This window comes from Rhinopithecus roxellana, chromosome 20, assembly GCF_007565055.1.
Source record: "Rhinopithecus roxellana isolate Shanxi Qingling chromosome 20, ASM756505v1, whole genome shotgun sequence".
In the NCBI taxonomy this organism is placed as follows: domain Eukaryota; kingdom Metazoa; phylum Chordata; class Mammalia; order Primates; family Cercopithecidae; genus Rhinopithecus; species Rhinopithecus roxellana.
Window position 1 is genome coordinate 19,667,948 of NC_044568.1, and position 20,321 is coordinate 19,688,268.

General features: G+C 50.0%; 1 protein-coding gene across 1 annotated transcript in view; it reads right to left on the reverse strand.

Moving 5' to 3' along the window:
* Positions 1-20,321, reverse strand: part of ZC3H18 (zinc finger CCCH-type containing 18) — a 68,542-nt gene that overhangs the window by 44,355 nt on the left and 3,866 nt on the right. The window contains 2 exon segments of the mRNA XM_010355570.2: positions 6,418-6,502; positions 16,208-16,821. Coding sequence (XP_010353872.1) covers positions 6,418-6,502; positions 16,208-16,807 — 685 coding nt within the window. The 5' untranslated portion in view covers positions 16,808-16,821.

Sequence of the window (20,321 nt, forward strand, 5' to 3'; positions counted from 1 at the left end):
CTGCACTCCAGCCTGGGCAACAGAGGGAGACTGTCTCAAAAAAGTAAAATAAAATAAAAAAAAATTAAATAAATATAGTTTTGACCTCAGGGTCCCCTGAAAGGGTCTCAAGGACTCCCAGGGGTTCACAGACAACACTCAGACTTGCCGCTTTAAACGCAGTTTTGCAAGGATTCAAAACTGAGCAAAAGACGTTTCTTCAAGGCAGACCCAGGACAAATGAGCTACTGAGCACATGAAAAAAGACAGCCCGGCACGAACCTTCAGGGAAGGCAGATTAAAAGCCAGGAAGATGTTACCTCCCACCCACTGGAATGACTACTACCAAAAAAACGGAACAGAGCACTGGTGAGGACGCGGAGAGACCGGAGCCTCCATGCTGCTGGCGGGAAAGTCAAACAGAACAGAGCACTGGTGAGGACGCGGAGAGACCGGAGCCTCCATGCTGCTGGCGGGAAAGTCAAACAACAGAGCACTGGTGAGGACGCGGAGAGACCGGAGCCTCCATGCTGCTGGCGGGAAAGTCAAACAGAACAGAGCACTGGTGAGGACGCGGAGAGACCGGAGCCTCCATGCTGCTGGCGGGAAAGTCAAACAGAACAGAGCACTGGTGAGGACGCGGAGAGACCGGAGCCTCCATGCTGCTGGCGGGAAAGTCAAACAGAACAGAGCACTGGTGAGGACGCGGAGAGACCGGAGCCTCCATGCTGCTGGCGGGAAAGTCAAACGGCAGAGCCACTGTGGAAAACAGCCTGGCGGCTCCTTGAAAGATGAAACACACAACCACCACGTTGTCAGCAACTCCACTGCCAGGCTACTTGCGAACGAACTGCAAGCAGGGTCTGGAGAGACTTTTACGCCCCTGTTCACAGCAACTCTATTCACAACTGCCTGGCGGTGGAAGCCACCCAAGTGTCCATCCACAGATGAGGGATACACCCAACGCGGCCACTCCACACTGAGAAAGAGTAGTCAGTTTTTTTTTTCTTTTTTTTGTGTGAAACCAAGTCTCGTACCGACACCCAGGCTGGAGTGCAGTGGTGTGATCTCAGCTCACTGCAACCTTCACCTCCTGGGCTCAAGCGATTCTCCTGCCTTGGCCTCCCGAGCAGCTGGAATTACAGGCGTGCTCTACCACGTCCAGCTAATTTTGTATTTTTAGTAGAGATAGGGTTTCACCATGTTGAGCAGGCTGGTCTCCAACTCCTCGAGTGATCCAACCGCCTCGGCCTCCCAATGTGCTGTGATTACAGGCATCAGCCAACCGTACTTATTATTCAATCTTAAAAAGGAAGAAGGCCAGGCATGGTGGCTCACACCTCTAATCCCAGCACTTTGGGAGGCAGAGGCAGAAGGATTCCTTAAGCCCAGGAGTTTAAGATCAGCTTGGATAACACAGTGGGACCCTGTCTCTACAAATAATAAAGTTAGCTGGGCAAAGTGGCATGCCTGTAATCCCAGTCACGTGGAAAGCTGAGGCAGGAGGACAGCTTGAGCCCAGGAAGTCAAGGCTGCAGTGAGCCATGATCATGTCACTGTACTCCAGCCTGGGTGACAGTGAGATCCTGTCCAAAAAAAGAAAAAAAATCCTGATGACAGATGAACCTTGAGGACATTATGCTAAGTAAAATAAACCAGTCACAAAAGGACAAATACTGTATGATTCCACTTGTATGTGGTACTTAGTCAGCATTCAGAGATAACACCATGGCAGGTGCCGGGAGGCTGGTGGGAGGAATGAGAAGTCGTTTCATAGGTACAGAGTTTGAGTTCTGTAAGCTGAAAAAGTCCTGGAGATGGATGGTGGTGATGGTTATGACACAGCAACATGAATGTATTAACACTGAACTGTACACTTAAAAAATGGTATTCCAGCCAGGTGTGGTGGCTCACGCCTGTAATCCCAGCACTTTGGGAGGCTGAGGCAGGTGGATCACAAGGTCAGAAGATTGAGACCATCCTGGCTAACATGGTGAAACCCCATCTTCATCAAAACTACAAAAAAATTAGCTGGGCATGGTGGCAGGTGCCTGTAGTCCCAACTACTCAAGAGACTGAGGCAGGAGAATCACTTGAACCCTGGAGGTGGAGGTTGCAGTGAGCCGAGATGGCGCCACTGCACTCCAGCCTGGGCAACAGAGCGAGACTCCTTCTCAAAAACAAAAAAACAAAAAAAAGGTATTCCACCACAATTTAAAAAAACTGGGAGGAGCAGAGCCAAGGAGATCAGACCCAAAAAATGGACTGGGATGCTTGTTCACTGAGGGATAAATCAGAAACCCAAAGTAGGGGCTGGGTGCGGTGGCTCACACCTGCAATCCCAGCACTTTCGGAGGCTGAGGCGAGGGGATCACCTGAGGTCAGGGTTGAAGTTCAAGACCAGCCTGGCCCAACATGATGAAACCCCATGTCTGCTAAAAATACAAAAATTGGTTGGGGGTGGTGGCAGACGCCTGTAATCGCAGCTATTTGGCAGGCTGAGACGAGACAATCGTCTGAACCCTGGAGGTGGAGGTTCCAATGAGCCGAGATCCCACCATCGCACTCCAGCTCCAGCCTGGGTGACAGAGTGAGACTCCGTCTCAAAAAAAAAAAAAAAAAAAAGAAAAAAAGAAAGAAAGAAATCCAAAGTGGGACACAGTTTAAAGAAGGTGCTACTTATTCCTCTGTGGACACAACTTTGTGTCCAATGATCCAACCCAGGCCCATGAGAGGTAAAAACAGCCCATGAAGAAGTACAGCTCCAGTTGTTGTGTACGTGCCGTGGAGCTGGGCAGGTGCAAACAAAGCCCTGATCTCTAAAATGTGAGCAAGTTGTGTTCCCAGTGCATTCTGTTGCCAACTGGTCACAAATCTCAACGTGTCCACTAAGCGATTATATCACAACGTGTCACAGAGATAAAGCTAAGAGAGGCCGGGGTAGTGGCTCATGCCTGTCGTTCCCATACCTGGGGAGGCTGAGGTGGAAGGACTGCTTGAGCCTAGTATTTGAGACCAGCCTGAGCAATATACTGAGACCCCGTCTTTACAAATAATTTAAAAAAGAAAGATGGGCTCTTGTTATGTTGCCCAGGCTGGTCTCGAACTCCTGGGCTCAAGTGATCTTCCCAACTCAGCTTCCCAAAGTGCTAGGATTACAGGTATGAGCTACCACACCCAGCCACCAACTTTTTTCTAAGATAAGAATTTTCTAATTTTGATACAATTCATATAACATAAAATACTCCCAGTTAACATGTACGATTCACTGGTTTGCTGTATATTCACAAAGTTGTGTAAGCATCACCACTAGCTAGTTCTAGAACATTCCATCACCCTAAAGAGGAAATCTTGTCCTCACTAGCTATTACTCTCCACACCTAGCCCAGGCAATGATGAATCAATCTACTTTCTGTCTCTGTGGATCTGTTTGGCTCCTATGCTCCCTTCTGTCACTCAGCATATGTCTTCAAAGCTTGTCCACATTGTGGCGTGAGTCACAATCTGCTTTCTGTCTCTGTGGACCTGTGGCCTTCTGTGCTCCCTTTTGTCACTCAGCACGTCTTCAAGGTTTGTCCACATTGTGGCGTGAGCCAGTGCTTCATTCCCTTTATGGCCAAGCAGCATTCCACTGCATGGACAGGCCACACTTGTTCATCCATTCCTCAGCTGCCGGGTGCCTGCGTTGTTTCTTTTTGGTTACTGCATGTCATGCTGCTGTGAACATTTGCGCACAAGCTTTCACATAAATGCACGTGTCCGTTTCTCTTGGATGCATACCTGGAGTTGAACTGCTGGGTCACTCAGTGAGTAGCCAGCAGCTTCTGAGGAACTATCTTCTGAAGCAGCTGCACCATTTTACCTTCTCACCTGCAGTGAAGGAGGGCTCCAACCTCTCCATATCCTTGCCAACACCACAAACTTCATTTTGTTTTTAAAATAACTTGTTGTTATTGGAGGGATCATAAACTGATGAATTTCAATTTCATAAAAACTGCAGGTAGGCAGAAACATTTAAGTCCAAATTTCTCACAACAAAGAAGCAGCAGGAGACATGATCTAGAAAACGATAAGAATCAGCCACTTCCTCTGTATCGTATCACCTCGCTCTCCAGAACATAAATACTTCTGAAATGAGTTACTGATAATGCCTGATTAAGCCGCAAAAATGCTGCCTTATCTAGCTTCTGCTTTCTTTTTTTTTTTTTAAGAGACAGTCTCACTGTTGCCCAGCCTGGAGAACAGTGGCACGATCATGGCGCAACTGCAGCCTCAACCTCCCAGGTTCAAGTGACCTGCCCCCCTCAGCACCCACCCGCCACTCCCCACGTAGCTGGGACTACACGTGTGTGCTACCAGGCCCTGCTAATTTTTCATTTCTTGTAGAGACAAGGTCTCACTATGTTGCCCAGGCTGGTCTCAAACTGATTTCTTGACTGTAGAAACCTTCCACATGGTCTCACTCACTGAAACCCAAACTCAGTACTTAGTCTAACTTTGGGGTCACCACCTTCCAATTCTGACCAACCCACGTGATGCGCAGGGAGACAGGATCCTGTCTGTGTCCATCCAGGCATCTCCCAGTGAAGGGAATGAAGAGTCCCAGTAACGATCTTTCTTCATCTGTTTTGTGCTTCTGTTGTTAAATTCTGGAACTAGCTCAGCAGTGAGCCCTGAGCTCCTGGTCCAGAGTCTCCCTGCCCTGGAGGATGCTGCAGTCTCTTGCTGTCGGAACCGTAAGGCCAATGCCGACTGGCTGGCCAAGCTTCTGAGTCACACGGCCACCCAGAGACCCGAGCACGGCACTGTGATGGGTGCTGACTCAAAATGACTGCAAATGTGCAGACATGTGCACAGGTTTTTCTCCATCACTTTCACACAGAAATGTGCGACACAGAAATGTGCGACACTGATGTCATTAATTCCCACACTATTATAAAAAAGAGGTCGTCTGCTTAAATTTAAATTTTCTGAAATACCGACACTGCAAATACCAAAGCTTTTAAAAAATTGTAAGTTTACTTTCCAAAATGTACTGCACATTTCTCTGTATTCTTAGCAGTGTCTGTGACAATCTATGGCTCTAAGTCTACTGCCCACACAGGCTCTCCCCAGTGGGGGCCCCTCATGTGCACGTGTGACTTGGGCGAGTCAACTGTTTTTGCTTGGCAAAACCAAGCAAGCCCACACCCACAGGAGCGAGCCTGACCCGGGGTTCCCATGAGCCCCACATCATCAGGTCATCTCTTGGACAGGGGCGTTCACGGCTGCTCTAAGAGCACAGCCTGCCTCTGAATGATGGGACTCTGCCACACCTCAAGGGTGTGCCCTGTCTGTCCCCGATGCTCGATTGGCTCACGTGCCTCTAAGGAGGTTGCGAACAGCTCTCTGCCCCTCAAAGACCCCCTTTCCTTCTGGCTTCACAGCTGTGTTCTGGATCCAGGAGAAGGAAGTCTGGCCTCTGGAGTAGGGGGACTTTAAGGTACTGAAGAGAGCGAATATAGCGTATTTTGTACCTTTAACCTGGCCTCTGAATGGTATGGAATTGGATATTGGTGGAAGAAGAGTGGATAATGGTGTCACAACATCTGGAAAAGAAGTACAGGAAGCTCTTGTGAGCTTTAGACGGCACACACAGGCTGGCAGTGACAAAGTCATCTACGGGCTTACAGCAAAACAGAGAGAGAGAAAAACATCTTCCCACCTCTCCAAGGGGAACGCTCAGTTACACGAAACACCTGAACTACTGCTGCACATCAGATACCCTTAAAGCTGGAAATTCTCATTTCCATTTCCGAATCCCCCAAGACATGAAGCAGCGAAACAAAAAGCCCTAACATCATCAGGCTAAAGAGTTCCGCCACATTTTAAAATGGGTTAGCCCAGATTTTTCTGACAAGATTTTCTTACACTGCCCCCTGCTGCAGCTCCTCAACTCACACCATTACTTCTACAGGAGAGAGCCCTGCTGCCTTCAGCGGCCATCTCTGGCCATTTCGAAATCGATTCCACACGAACAAACACTTCCGACACATCTTACAGGAAAAGGGGCCATCTCTACAGAGGTGGGGAAAATGCTAATTCTGGTGTCTAGAACATTCGGCCTTATGAAAAGGACCACTTTGAAAAATGACTGATGCCATCTGCATTACAGTTACGGGTCTGCTGCGATCGGAAGGGTCTGGGGCCACCAGTGTGAGAATGAGAATGACCAGGCTGCTCCCACCAAGGCAGTCATTAAAGTGATGAAAGCATCAATACAAGGGCCTATTGTTTACCATCAATATTGCCACTGCCACCACCACCACCACCACCTAGCCAGTCTTGCCCAGAGAACTGCCTTGAGCAGCTCAGGGCCTGCCAAGGTGAGCCAGCACCACAGCCCCAGAAGCTGGGGCCCCAGCTGACTGCGAGAAGGCCCCACACGCAGACAGTTACCTTTCATGAAGAACCGGCAGGTGGGACGAGGTCTCACCTTCCTGTCACTGGGGTCCTTCACTTCACCTTCTTCCAGGTCATCATCCTGAAACAGAGAATGCCATCTGAGCGTGGGGGAGGCATCTATCACTCAGCACTGCTTTCTCCAAACCAGAAGGGGCAGGAAGCCGGGTGTGGGACCTGGATATTGTGACAGGAATTGAAATCACGTCAATTTTCCAAATCTTAGGTCCCAGATCTGCATAGCAGGGATGATCAGAGCATGCCCAGCAGCTCCAAGCGTCCTGCTGCAACACCAGGGAGAAACACTGTGCAGCACACAGGGCACTTTATAGAGTGCGCTCTACGACATTTCTCTTAACTATCAACTCTGGGCAGGAAATAGTAACACTTCGGGGTTTTAAAACTTTTAACATTTAAATAAAATTTGGAGAACAAAATATTTTATGTCCCTTAAACACAAACTTCCTCTTACAATTCTTGGGGAGGGGAGGAGTTGGGTGCCTCGGGACAGTGATGCCGGCAGCCAGGAGTGGCCCGCCTGGAGGCTCATCCTCAGCCAGCTCCTCACCCTGGCTGTCAAGTCTTAGAACACCCCAGGAGCTCTAAGCTGGGCCTCACTCGCAGGGACTCGGATGCACAGCCAAACCTGATCCTTGTTTGGTGCTCTCCCCAAGCCACCTACTGTCCCAGGGCCTGTTCCCACAGACGTGCAGCTGAGACCCCTCCTGACACCACCCCAGCCCACTGTGGGCACCAGCTGCCCACCTGACATCCCTGACACAGGACCATCCAGGATGGAAGTACTCCTCACCCCGACCTGGGCCTCTTTCAGCCAGCCCTAGCGTAACCAATCTCCCTGGTCCCATGTGGCGCCCCTTGGTCCCCTCCCTGTCTCCTGCACTCTATGATAACTCAAACTTTTACTAGCTGAAATATTTGCAACATTTTTTGGCTCAAAGATACTTGGTTATTAAAAAGTATTTTATAAGGAAAAGAACAGATTCCTGAGGGTTATATCCCTTAAGTGATCCAGGAGAATCATTTTTTAAAGAAATGATCAAATATAACCAATTTAAAAAAAGAAATTATCAGAGAAGGCATGTTTAATGTATGCCAAGTGTCAGGATTTCTCTCTTCTGCAGTCTTTTGTGTTTTTTTTTTTTTTTTTTTTTTTTTTTTTGAGACGGAGTCTCGCTCTGTCACCCAGGCTGGAGTGCAGTGGCCGGATCTCGGCTCACTGCAAGCTCCGCCTCCCGGGTTTACACCATTCTTCCGCCTCAGCCTCCCGAGTAGCTGGGACTACAGGCGCCCGCCACCTCGCCCGGCTAGTTTTTTGTATATTTTAGTAGAGACGGGGTTTCACCGTGTTAGCCAGGATGGTCTCGATCTCCTGACCTCGTGATCCGCCCGTCTAGGCCTCCCAAAGTGCTGGGATTACAGGCTTGAGCCACTGCGCCTGGCCTGTGTCTTCTTTTTACTACTATTCTTACAGTAATGAGCACTGCCTTGAAATCTTAACGTGGTATTCTACATAAGATCAAATCTAAGTTTAGAACACATTCTTTGTTCTCATGAGAAAAACAAAACTCGTTTGGAAAGTTCAAATCCATTCTAATCTTCCTGCCTCACTTGGAAGTGAGTGTGTAGGAGTCAAGAGGCAGTGAGAAGGGCTTTCCTGCATCAGGATGAATAGCAAACAAACTAGACCAGATGTGTTTCTGCAAAGATGTAACCATTAACATTCACAGAAGCAAAAAAGGAGAACAATGTAACCACCTTAAGATTGGAGGAAGGACCCTGTAGCTACTACAAGTGATCAGGAAACAGACTACAGTTGCATAGTGAAGGCACAAGACATCATTTCAACCCAAGGAACACAGACTAGCGTCTACACACTGACCCCAGTCATCCAGCCTCTACACCTGCAAGAACCAGGGGCTGTACATACTGGTGTGCTGGGCTTATGGCCCCTCTTTTATTTAAACAAACAAAAATAATCCATCAATCACTCAGCAATATAATAATTGTGAATTTTCAACTAACCACCATTAACACAATGGTCTTTTAAATAATGGATGGGCCGGGCGCGGTGGCTCAAGCCTGTAATCCCAGCACTTTGGGAGGCCGAGACGGGCGGATCACGAGGTCAGGAGATCGAGACCATCCTGGCTAACACGGTGAAACCCCGTCTCTACTAAAAATACAAAAACTAGCTGGGCGAGGTGGCGGGCGCCTGTAGTCCCAGCTACTCGGGAGGCTGAGGCAGGAGAATGGCGTAAACCCGGGAGGCGGAGCTTGCAGTGAGCTGAGATCTGGCCACTGCACTCCAGTCTGGGCGACAGAGCGAGACTCCGCCTCAAAAAAAAAAAAAAAAAAAAAAATGGATGATTACCATGCCTTTTTTTTTTTTTTTTTTTTTTTGGAGACAGAGTCCTGCTCTGTCACCCAGGCTGGAGTGCAGTGCAGTGGCATGATCTCGGCTCACTGCAACATCTACCTCCCAGGTTCAAGCGATTCTGCCTCAGCCTCCTGAGTAGCTGGGATTACAGGTGCCCGACATCACGCCTGGCTATTTTTGTTATTTTTAGTAGAGACTGGGTTTTGCCACGTTGGCCAGGCTGGTCTTGAACTCCTGACGTCAGGTGATCTGCCCACCTTGGCCTCCCAAAGTGCTGGGATTAAAGGTGTGAGCCAACACATCTGGCCTCCGTGCCCAATTTTTATTCTTACTCTACATGTGTAAATAACAAAATACTCAACCTCCCAAAATAAATAAAGAAATGACTAAATAATGGATAATCAAAACAAGTTATAAGTATCATGCAAAGAAAACTCAAGACAGGGACTCAGAGCTTAAGTTATCTGAGACTGTCACACTGAGTGTGTGGCATGCAGGCCATCAGCCTCATGCTGATGGCTTTCTGCTCATGTGACCCGAGCCACAGAAAGTAGGAAGCAGAGGACAAGGAGGGGCCTGAGTGGACCAGCTAGCTGTGGGGCTCTCAGCACATACCACCTGGGACAGGCCAAGCTGACGTGGACGCTGAGGGTGAGAGTAAGGAGGCACACAGGCCTCAGTGCACCCATCTGAGGTTGGGTCTCCATACTGGCACACTCCTGCTGGTGCTTCCTCATCGCAGGGGAAATACACATGTGGATAAAGGACACCGGGCTGAGTGTATCATCCACTCCAATTTTAAAAGCCTTTATAAAATTTACATGCAGTGGGGGAGAAGGCCCAGATTCAAATCCTAGGTCCAGGCTGTCGTGACTGTGAGTGTGGACAGGTCGCCTGATCTGCAAAGCTCGCATTCCCTCCACACAATGGGGCAGGTGCCCCAGAGCAGGCTGCTGTGGGCTGAAGGAAAATGCTGCAGCGAGAGGCCACGCGCACCGTGCTGAAAGCATGAGCAACAAGCGCTCTGCAAGTGCGCATGAGTCCTCCATTTCAAAGGAAACACCTCACTGGTAATGTGCTCAACAGGATTAACTTGGAGCAATGACACAGGTGATTTTTGCTTTCTTCTTTGTGCAGCCTTTTCTTTTCCTTTCTTAGATAGAAAGAAAAGAACCCTGTGAACATGTATTACTTACACAACAAGAAAACAGTTATTTCACACTGGAGCTTCTGCACAAAGGCAGATAAGGAAAGGGGACCACTGCGTGGAGCTGCTGTGCCAGAGGAAGCCGAGCAGCGGGCCCCGGGCACAACCTGGCACGGCCACTCAGGCCAACTATAACCTCCTGAATCCTGGGCGTCTCGTCTGTAGGATGGGGGTGAAAATACAGGTCTATCATTCCTTATCTGAAACCTGTGGGGTCAGGTGTCTTCTGAGAATTCAGAAATACTCTGGCTAATATTTCTGGGTCTAAAACAGTAGCCTGGGAGGTACACAGCAATTCCGTGCAGAAGTCTCGGGACCCCTCCCACAAGAGGGGAGGCACGAAGCTATGAGCAGCCTCACGTCAGCTTGGGTCAGGTCTGCTACCAGGTGAGGAAAAGGTTTCAGTTCTCAGAGCTTCTGAGGCCTCAGCGCTGTAAGAACGGTGGCCTGCGCGTTTTCATGTTTCTATGCAGAACACTAACCACACTAAGAGGCACAGAAGGCCTCTGAGCCTACTACTGATGCTACAGGGCCCTTGTCCCAAGTGTGGTACAGGCCACTGCTTCCTGGGCTTTGGCAATAGAATGGGTGCGCTTGGCACCTTATCAGTGACACAGAAGAGAACCCCACTTGGAGTGGAAACCCACAGCCATGAGGCTCGCTGGAGCAGCTCTTCTGCAGAAGAGCTCATGGATCCAGACATAAAAGGCAGGTGGATCACAAGGTCAGGAGGTCAAGACCAGCCTGGCCAAGACGGTGAAACCCTGTCTCTACTAAAAATACAAAAATCAGCTGGGCGTGGTGGCAGGTGCCTGTGATCCCAGCTACTTGTGAGGCTGAGGCAGGTGAATTGCTTGAACCCGGGAGGCGGAGGTTGCAGTGAGCCAAGATTGCACCACTGCACTCTAGCCTGGGCAACAGAGCAAGACTCTGTCTCGGAAAAAAAAAAAAAAAAGGAAAGGTGGATTATTTGAACAGGATAAAATACTACACTCTAGCCTGGGCAACAGAGCAAGACTCTGTCTCGAAAAAAAAAAAAAAAAAAAAGGAAAGGTGGATTATTCGAACAGGATAAAATACTACACTCTAGCCTGGGCAACAGAGCAAGACTCTGTCTCGAAAAAAAAAAAAAAAAAAAAAAGGAAAGGTGGATTATTCGAACAGGATAAAATACTACACTCTAGCCTGGGCAACAGAGCAAGACTCTGTCTCGGAAAAAAAAAAAAAAAAAAAAAGGAAAGGTGGATTATTCGAACAGGATAAAATACTAAAGACCATGTGCACAGAAAATGCTCCAAAAGGTGGACTGAGAGCTACCAATGATGACAGGAGTCACGTGGCCCACCACTCGGGACGCAGTCCACTGTGCTGCTGGCTGGCTGGGAGGCCACCCTACAAATGTAGGGGGTCCTCAATAAGAGGAGAATGGAATAAAATGGGCACCCTACCCTTTCCAAGGGCCAGTGTGCTCCAGGTGACGGAACGTCTCTAACCAAATGATAAGTCAGGTATAAACACAGAGCACGGAGTGAGCACAAGAGCGGGTGGACAGACCCAGGCCAGGCCTCTAAACTGTAACGGCAAATGAGAGCCCCCCAGGCTGGAAGGAGCTTGTCATCTCCCAGCAGGAAAGGTGGTTCTGGGGAGGGACTAGACGTGCAGGAGAAAGAAAAGAGAGGCTGCCACATGGCGTAAGTGTGTCAGGGTGGGCTCCACACACTCTTCAGGGGGATGGCAGGAGCAGAAACACAAGGCCTGCCGCACCCGGCTGTCTTCCATGCCGCTTCCTCAACAGGTAAGAGATCAGTGACTGAAGGTAAGCTGGCGTCAGGGACACCCTCACACACCACAAACGAGCCAGGTGCTGCAAACAGGTAAGAGATCAGTGACTGAAGGTAACTGGGGCGTCAGGACACCTCACGCACACCCACAAACGAGCCAGGTGCTGCAAACAGGTAAGAGATCAGTGACTGAAGGTAAGCTGGCGCCAGGGACACCCTCACCACACCACAAACGAGCCAGGTGCTGCAAACAGGTAAGAGATCAGTGACTGAAGGTAAGCTGGCGTCAGGGACACCCTCACCACACCACAACGAGCCAGGGCTGGCAAACGGTAAAGATCAGTGACTGAATGTAAGCTGGCGTTCAGGGCACCCTCACCACACCACAACGGCCAGGTGCTTGCAAACAGGTAGGATTCATTGACTGAAGGTAAGCTTTCTCAAGGGACCCCTCACCACACCAACAACCTAGCCTAGGTGCTGCAAACAGGTAAGAGATCAGTGACTGAAGGTAAGCTGGCGTCAGGGACACCCTCACCACACCACAAACGAGCCAGGTGCCGCAAACAGCTGGTCCTAGAACCCTTTCCCCCACGACGTGGGCCGCGGCACTTCTAGAAGATACTTGTATCTGAGGGTGTTCTGGCAGCACACCAAACACAGATTCAAGGCCTTAGGCACAAGCTATGTGGTTTAGACAATGAATTTCAAGGGCTTACTGTACAAATTGATGTCCCAATCAAGGAAAGTGTACCCCAGAATCAGTTCACCTGTTCCAGTGACCCAAAATCTAAAAGGGACATGTGCCAAGAGAAGAGAAAGCGCTTCTGAAAAAGAATGATAAATCAGGCCAGGGCAGTGGCTTGGCACTTTGGGAGGCCCAGGTGGGCGGATCACTTGAGGTCAAGAGTTCAAGACCAGCCTGGGCAACAGAGTGAGATCCCATCTCTATTTTTTAAATTAAAAGCAATAAAAATTAAATTACAAAATTAAGAAAAAAGGAAGAGAATGCTAAATCAAATGGCTCTCTAGACTTTGCCACTCAGTTGTTCCTGGCATCCAGTAAACCAGGGTGCCAAGGGGCAGGCCACGAGAGCCTCTGGGCAGAGCAGCCCCTCTCCCAACTGGGCCGGTAAGATCCTGCTGGGATCTGGAACGCTATAAGGCCTCCGAAACATCCATTTGTGAACGTACAGGCCAAAGAGCACACCTCTTCCACAGAGAAACATCCGGGTAGTTGACCTGACACCAGGGCTCTGCTTGAAGGCAACGAGAAAAACGCCTTCTAGAAAGGACACTTTCCACCACACACAGAGGCTGCTTTCCAGGGACTGAAAGGAAAGGGGACGTAGCCAAAGGCCTGGTGGGAAGCCGACAGCGCACCCCAGGGCTCCCAGTCCATTAGAGAAACGCAGCCAGAGACAGGGAGGGGAGGAGGACGCGGTGCAGGAATGCAGCAGGGCCTCCGAGAAAGAGAGGCAGGCACAGGAGGTGTGCTTGGTGGAGAAGCAAAAGAGATACAAGAGTGGATGACAGGCTTGGAACTGGGCCCAAGAGGAGGAAAAAGCTGGAAGGAGCCGGAGTGGCAGCTCTTCATGCACAGGATGGTGTGGCGCGTACCTCTGCTGGGTCCTTCCCGCAGCGGGGAGGCTGATGCTGCTCACGTGAACTCCATCTGTGACGGGCTCCTGAGAGTGACTTTCCACTCACTGCCACTTCACATTACAAAGGCTCTCACCTTCAATGTGCCCCGGGCAAGTGGGATTCCTCCACTGACTAGCTGCTAACTAAGGCCCCAGGGAGACAGGGGAACTAGCCAGGTAGCCCCCAGTCTTAGGAAACATGTTCTTGGGAGTAGGGGAAGCAGCAGGTAGATAGATACACACACACACACACACATGCACACACGAACCTGTGCCACGAAGGACAGGCAGGGGCAACAGAGAAACAGCCTACTCAAATGCTGAGGCTGACACACAAAGGATGGAGGAGCCTGAGACACCGCTGGGCGTGGGAACAAGAGGAGGCTACAGGAGCCCCTGGGGCAAGCAACCCAGGGACCTGAAGCCAAATGTGCTCTCACGGGGGCTGAACCAGCATTCGCAGCACTGCCCATGTTGGTTAGAGGCCTGCTGCCCCCACAGCAGGAGCGCACTCTGCTCTGCCCAGTCACACTCAGCATGTGGCACAGCAAGGTCCACTTGTGCTGGTGTCCAGGAGCACAGACCTGTGGGGAATGCGGGGCCCTGGAGGCAGTCTGTGCTGTGGGAAGAAACCTGCCTCCCTAGTTGCTGAGGGAGCTGTGCTGGAGTTTCCGTAGCAGCACCCCGTTTTCAACTGTGGGTCCCCTCACAAGATGCTGCCAAGCAGGGCAGGCAGGGTCTAGGTGGGCAAAAATGGCAAACGGCGTTTTTCTTCCATGCGCTGTATCTAGGGAAAACCAGCACATCCAGGCCCTTGGCAGCCAGGGCCCTTCTCTAGGCCAGCTGGGCTCAGCCCATCTACCGCACCGCCCGCACACATGGTGCACTATTGAGAAGTCACAGCATGCCCCGCAGACATGGCGTTTCAGGACCACTACGGGGACCCTTGACCTGTCTGATGAATCTCCCCCAAGACTTAAGGATCCACAGCCAGTCTTCTTAAGAGGAATTGGAGCATGCCAGAGCCCTGGGTGCAGGGCCTGCTGCACTCCCAGTGGTGGTGTGCAGACAGGGCTATTACCCAGGACACCAAAAACTCAAACTCATGGGCATCCTCAACCTAACCAGTTTACCCAAATTGATGAACTTGAATCTCACTGTGTCTCCTTTTCCTCTGCCAGCCCTCGGGTAGCTCTCCTCTTGAAAAAAAAAAAAAAAAAAAAGCACTAGCTGAGTAGACCACCTTCTACACTTAGTTGTGCAAAAATGAAACATCTAAACTCTAATAAGCTTGTAGGCACACACGCGTCCCATAAAGTTAGACGAGCAATACTGAGCACTGTCACAGCTATCAGCTATGGCCAAAAAGTCACATCCAAACGTGGACTGAGAGCACGCACACCAACATGCTACTGGAGAAGCGTTTGCCGGGCGCGGTGCCTCACACCTGTGATCCCAGCACTGTGGGAGGCTGGGACGGCCGGATCACCTGAGGTCAGGAGTTTGAAACAAGCCTAGCCAACATGGCGACACCCCATCTCTACCAAAAATACAAAAATTAGCCAGTGGTGGCAGGTGCCTGCAATCCCAGCTACTCAGCAGAGTGAGGCAGGATAATTGCCTGAACCTCGGGGGCAGAGGGTATACTGAGCTGAGATGGCATCACTGCACTCCAGCCTGGGTTACAGAGTAGACTCTGTCTCAAAAAAAAAAAAAAAAAAAAAAAAAAGAAAAGCAGCATTGCACTCAAGGCAAACTGGTGGTTACACATCTAACTGGCAACCTTTACCTGCCTCAACCCAGACCATGAGATCAGAGAGACACTCTCTGCAGACACCTTTTCACTGTAATGACTCCCAATAAGCAGAACCCCCTTCCCTGGGATCCTTCAAAAACAACAACAACAACAACAACAACAACAACAACAACACCACAGCCCAATTCAGTTCAACTGCTCTGTCCCTTGCTCAGCTCCTTTGAGTTCAATAGCTCTGGAAAGTATCACTCAGGAGGACTTTGGGCTGCTTCTCCGGAAACACTCATAATTTTTCCAATGGCATCAACTGCCAAGAAAACCCCACCTACCCAGATCTAGGATCACAGATAGTACTACCTTCCCCTCAACCTGAAGGCCACATTAATTTAACATACAAAAAAGTGTGCTGACTTTGTCAGAAGTTGAGGTGCCCACCAAGGTCTTTTCAGGGATACCTCCAAAGAGGCCTGGCCCAGCTGGTGCCCCCTCCAGAGGTCAGGCTCTAGGGCCAGCGTAAGAATGCCTAGAAGAACATCCAAAACCAGATGGAAACTTTCCTCATTCTTTTCACTCCAAAAACCTGACAAGAGTGGAAACCCACGCGGTTTCTGGATGAGTGCTAACTCGAGTATCACTTGAAGATGGCGAAGACAAGGGAAGACATTATCCCTTCACTCCTAGAACCTAAAAAAAAACTGGGTGCTAGGTCTTTTACTACAACCCAAACAATCCCACCAGCTGGCCGGCCAAGGGCCATGGAAACCCTGCTGGCAGCTTCTGGAGCTGCCTATTTTCATTCTTGATTTCCAATTCTTTCTCGATTTTCATTTTTCCTTTCCAATCACTATGGGAGTGACCCCAAAACAAGCCTCTCATTCTCCTGCACCATCCCAAGTAACAAAATCACTAAGTCAGTCCCACACAGAGTCTCTCCTTCCCGGCACTGGCCTCTGTCAGGAATTGGGGAGGACGCCCTGCGACGCTCTGCCCCATCATACTCACGTCTATTTCCCCGTCATCGATCTCTCCATCATCGTCCTCTTTCTTTTTCTCCTTGGCAGCCTCTGGGGATTCCTTTTCTCCCACACTCTGAACACCAGCCTTCCCCTCCTCCCTGGGAGCGCCTTCGCCCTTCTCCTCCTCATCCTCAGCCCCCGCTTTCTCGGCCTCGTCCTCCTGGACGGCGGGAGCTGGCTCCTCGGGGACCTCCTCGTCGTAGTCTAGCTCATGCTCGTCCAGCTCCCTGGTGACTGAGGAGGCCTCGTCCCTAAGGTCGCTTGTCCTGTCTTCCTCCCCGTCGTCCCCCTCCTCCTCGCAGGGGGGGCTGGTCGGGCCCCGGCTCAGCTCATTCACCTCCGAGTCCTGCTCTTGGGATTTAGGCTCACTCGCCCGGTCCTCGTCGGAGTGGTTATCTTCCTCCTCCTGGCTCAGCCCCCTGGCTGCACTCTCCTCATCCTCCAGATCAGAAGCCCTCACCCCCGCCCCGTCCAAATCCTGATCGGACCCGCTGTCCCTCAGAATGTCATCGTCCGAGAGCCCCTGTGGCTGCTCTTCATCCTCTGGAGAGCGAGGATCCCGTTCAGGGCTCTCGGCCACATCCATCGGTACCCACGGTTCTGCAAAAGAGAGAATACAGATTGACAGCCTTTAGCAAAATGGAAAACAAACCTTGTCCCCACTTTCCCGGCCTGAAGAAGCAGGACTTCCACCTTGCTTGGCCCCACACGGCTCTGCCCCAAATCCCATACTCCACTCTGCAGAGAAAGACAAGCCATAACTCCACTCCACAAGGCTAGACTCTGCTCAGCTAAGCTGGGCGTTAAGTGCCTCCCGTTTTCAGCAATTGGGCAAAATGAGATGTGGCAGAATAGGACACAGCCCGGCCTAGTCGTTCCCCATTCAAGGGCAGCCCACACAAGTTAACAGAAAGTGAGCAACAAGATACGGACTGCAAAGGACAGCTGTTTCAATTCTTAAGAGTATTAACTTTTGAAATTCAAGATAAACTGTATCATAGAACGAGGCAGCAAAACTGCAGGCCCAGGTCTCACCATTTTTCTGGAGTCATCCTGAAGCAGGAACCTGGGCCACTCTTTGGCAGTTTCCAAGTCTGGAGCCTTTTCTGTTACTGAACACATTTCTCAAAGGCCGGCCTCTGATGGACTCCCAGAATCCCTTGGCTGCCCTTAGCAATGCAGGCTCAGAGCCCTGCCTGCGTGTTCACTGGCACCCTCCAGCACGTGTTGAGAGGGCTGTGTTCACCTGCTCAGCAACTCACACACCTAAGGTGAGAACCCCTCTTCCCATACGGGTAGCTGTTGTAGAAATGAACTGTGCCAGGAAACTTTACACTTTTACATACTGTGTATATGCAAAAGACGAGGCTGGTCAGGTACGGTGGCTCGCATCTATAATCCCAGCACTTTGGGAGGTTGCAACGGGAAGATCATGTGAGCCCAGGAGTTCGAGACCAGCCTGGGCAACATGGTGAGACCCTATCTCTATAAAAAACATACTAAAATTTACAGGGTGTGGTGGTACATGCCTGTATTTCCAGCTACTTGGGAGTCTGACGCAGGAGGATCGCTTAAGCCCAGGAGGTGGAGGCTGCAGTGAGCTAAGACTGTGCCACTGCGCTTCAGCCTGCGCAGCAGAGTGAGACCAATCTCCAAAAAAACTCAAAAAACAAAAAAAAGGGCCAGGCACGGTGGCTCACGCCTGTAATCCCAGCACTTTGGGAGGCCGAGACGGGTGGATCACGAGGTCAGGAGATCGAGACCATCCTGGCTAACATGGTGAAACCCCGTCTCTACTAAAAATACAAAAAAAATTAGCTGGGCGTGGTGGCAGGCACCTGTAGTCCCAGCTACTCAGGAGGCTGAGGCAGAAGAATGGCGTGAACCCGGGAGGTGGAGCTTGCAGTGAGCCGAGATCGCGCCACTGCACTCTAGCCTAGGCAACAGAGCGAGACTCTGTATCAAAAAAAAAAAAAAAAAAAAAAAAGACGGGGTCATTTCAGATTTCATTCCTATTTTTACTAATCCAGATTTAATTACAAAGTGAATATTTTCTAGTTTCCCACCTTAAAAACTCGTAGAAAGTACACTGCTACCAACGCTTAAAAGTGGACAGTGTAAGACGGGCAGGAAGGTGTCGAACAGCAACACTAGCCTGGCAAACACTTGCCACACCACCACCCCCAGGGCAGCCGGTCACCACCGAGTGTGTGTGGAGTGGCAGGGACAGCGCCAGGTCAGTGGCCACCCGACTCTTCAGTCTGTGAGGCTGTTAAAATAACGCATGTCACAGTCACACTGCTTGGCATCTCAGCATGGCCTGGAAACAGATTACTCATCTCAAGATAACCACGGAGGCAGCAAGTCATACACATACACATTTATATGTCTTGTGTCTCAAAGAACTATATACACTAAAGATAAAAATATGCATCTTTTAAATTTTATACTTTTAATATGACAACCTCTTTAAAGATACACAGTATCAAGAGTCGCTATCTAAACCCACAGTTAAACTTTTTTTTTTTTTTTTTTTGCTGTTAGTGGAAATCATTAAGATTAAGTACACATTAGATGCCGGGCGCGGTGGCTCATGCCTATAATTCCAGCCCTTTGCGGGGCTGAGGTGGGCAGATCACGAGGTCAGGAGACTGAGACCATCCTGGCTAACACAGTGAAACCCCGTCTCCACTAAAAATACAAAAACAAAATTAGCCAGGCATGGTGGCGGGTGCCTGTAGTCCCAACTACTTGGGAGGTTGAAGCGGGAGAATGGCGTGAACCCAGGAGGCAGAGCTTGCAGTGAGCCGAGATCGTGCCACTGAACTCCAGCCTGGGTGACAGAGCGAGATTCTGCCAAAAAAAAAAAAAAAAAAAAAAAAAAAAAAAAAAAAAAAGAGAGAGAGAGAGACACATTAGAACAAATTGGCCAGGTGCGGTAGCTCATGCCTGTAATCCCAGCACTTTGGGAAGCTGAGGTGGGCGGATTACTTGAGTCCAGGAGTTCTAGACCAGCTTGGGCAACATAACAAAACCTGGTCTCTACAAAAAATACAAAAATTAGCTGGGCGTGGTAGGGCACCTGTCATCCCAGCTTAACATAGAAGGCTGAGGAGGGAGGATCACTTGAGCCTAGGAGGCTGAGGCTGCACTTCAGCCTGGGTGACACAAGACCCTGTCTCAAAAACCAAAACGCCAAAAAAACCCCAAATCTGGCCAGGCGTGGTGGCTCACGCCTGTAATACTAGCACTTTGGGAGGCCAAGGCAGGTGGATCACCTGAGGTCAGGAGTTCAAGACCAGCCTGGCCAACATGGTAAAACCCGGTCTCTACTAAAATATAAAAATTAGCCGGTTATGATGGTAGGTGCCTGTAATTCAAGCTACTTGGGAGGCTGAGACGGCAGAATTGCCTGAACTTGGGAAGACAGTGGTTGCAGTGAGCCGAGATCACACCACTGCACTCCAGCCTAGTTGGTGCTAAGCGAGACTCCATCTCAAAAGAAAACCCAAATCATTCATCACTTCATAAAAACTAAATGGGCCAGGGGTGGTGGCTCACGGCTGTAATTCCAGCACTTTGGAAGGCTGAGGCGGGTGGATCACCTGGGGTCAGGAGTTCAGGACAAGCCTGGTCAACATGGTGAAACCTTGTCTCTACTAAAAATACAAAACAACAGCCAGGCGTGGTGGCGGGCACCTGTAATCCCAGCTACTCAGGAGGCTGAGGCAGAATTGTTTGAACTCCGGGGGCGGAGGCTGCAGTGAGCCGAGATCACGCCATTGCACTCCAGCCTGGGCAACAGAGCAAGACTTCCTCTCAAAAAAACCCTAAATGATTAGCAATAACATAGATTTACAAACGAACCAATCTATTCTAAGTCACTTGAAAGCAGACAGTTCTGAAAATGATTCACTTTTCGGTTTTCTAACTACACTATTCAGTTACTATACACAGGCAGGACAACTGGGAGGAATTATTAAAAAGTCAGTCCTAAGCCAGGAGTGGTGGCAAGTGCCTGTAATCCCAGCTACTTGGGTGGCTGAGGTGGGAGGATCAGTTGAACCCAAGAGTTCGAGTCCAGCCTGGATAACATGGTG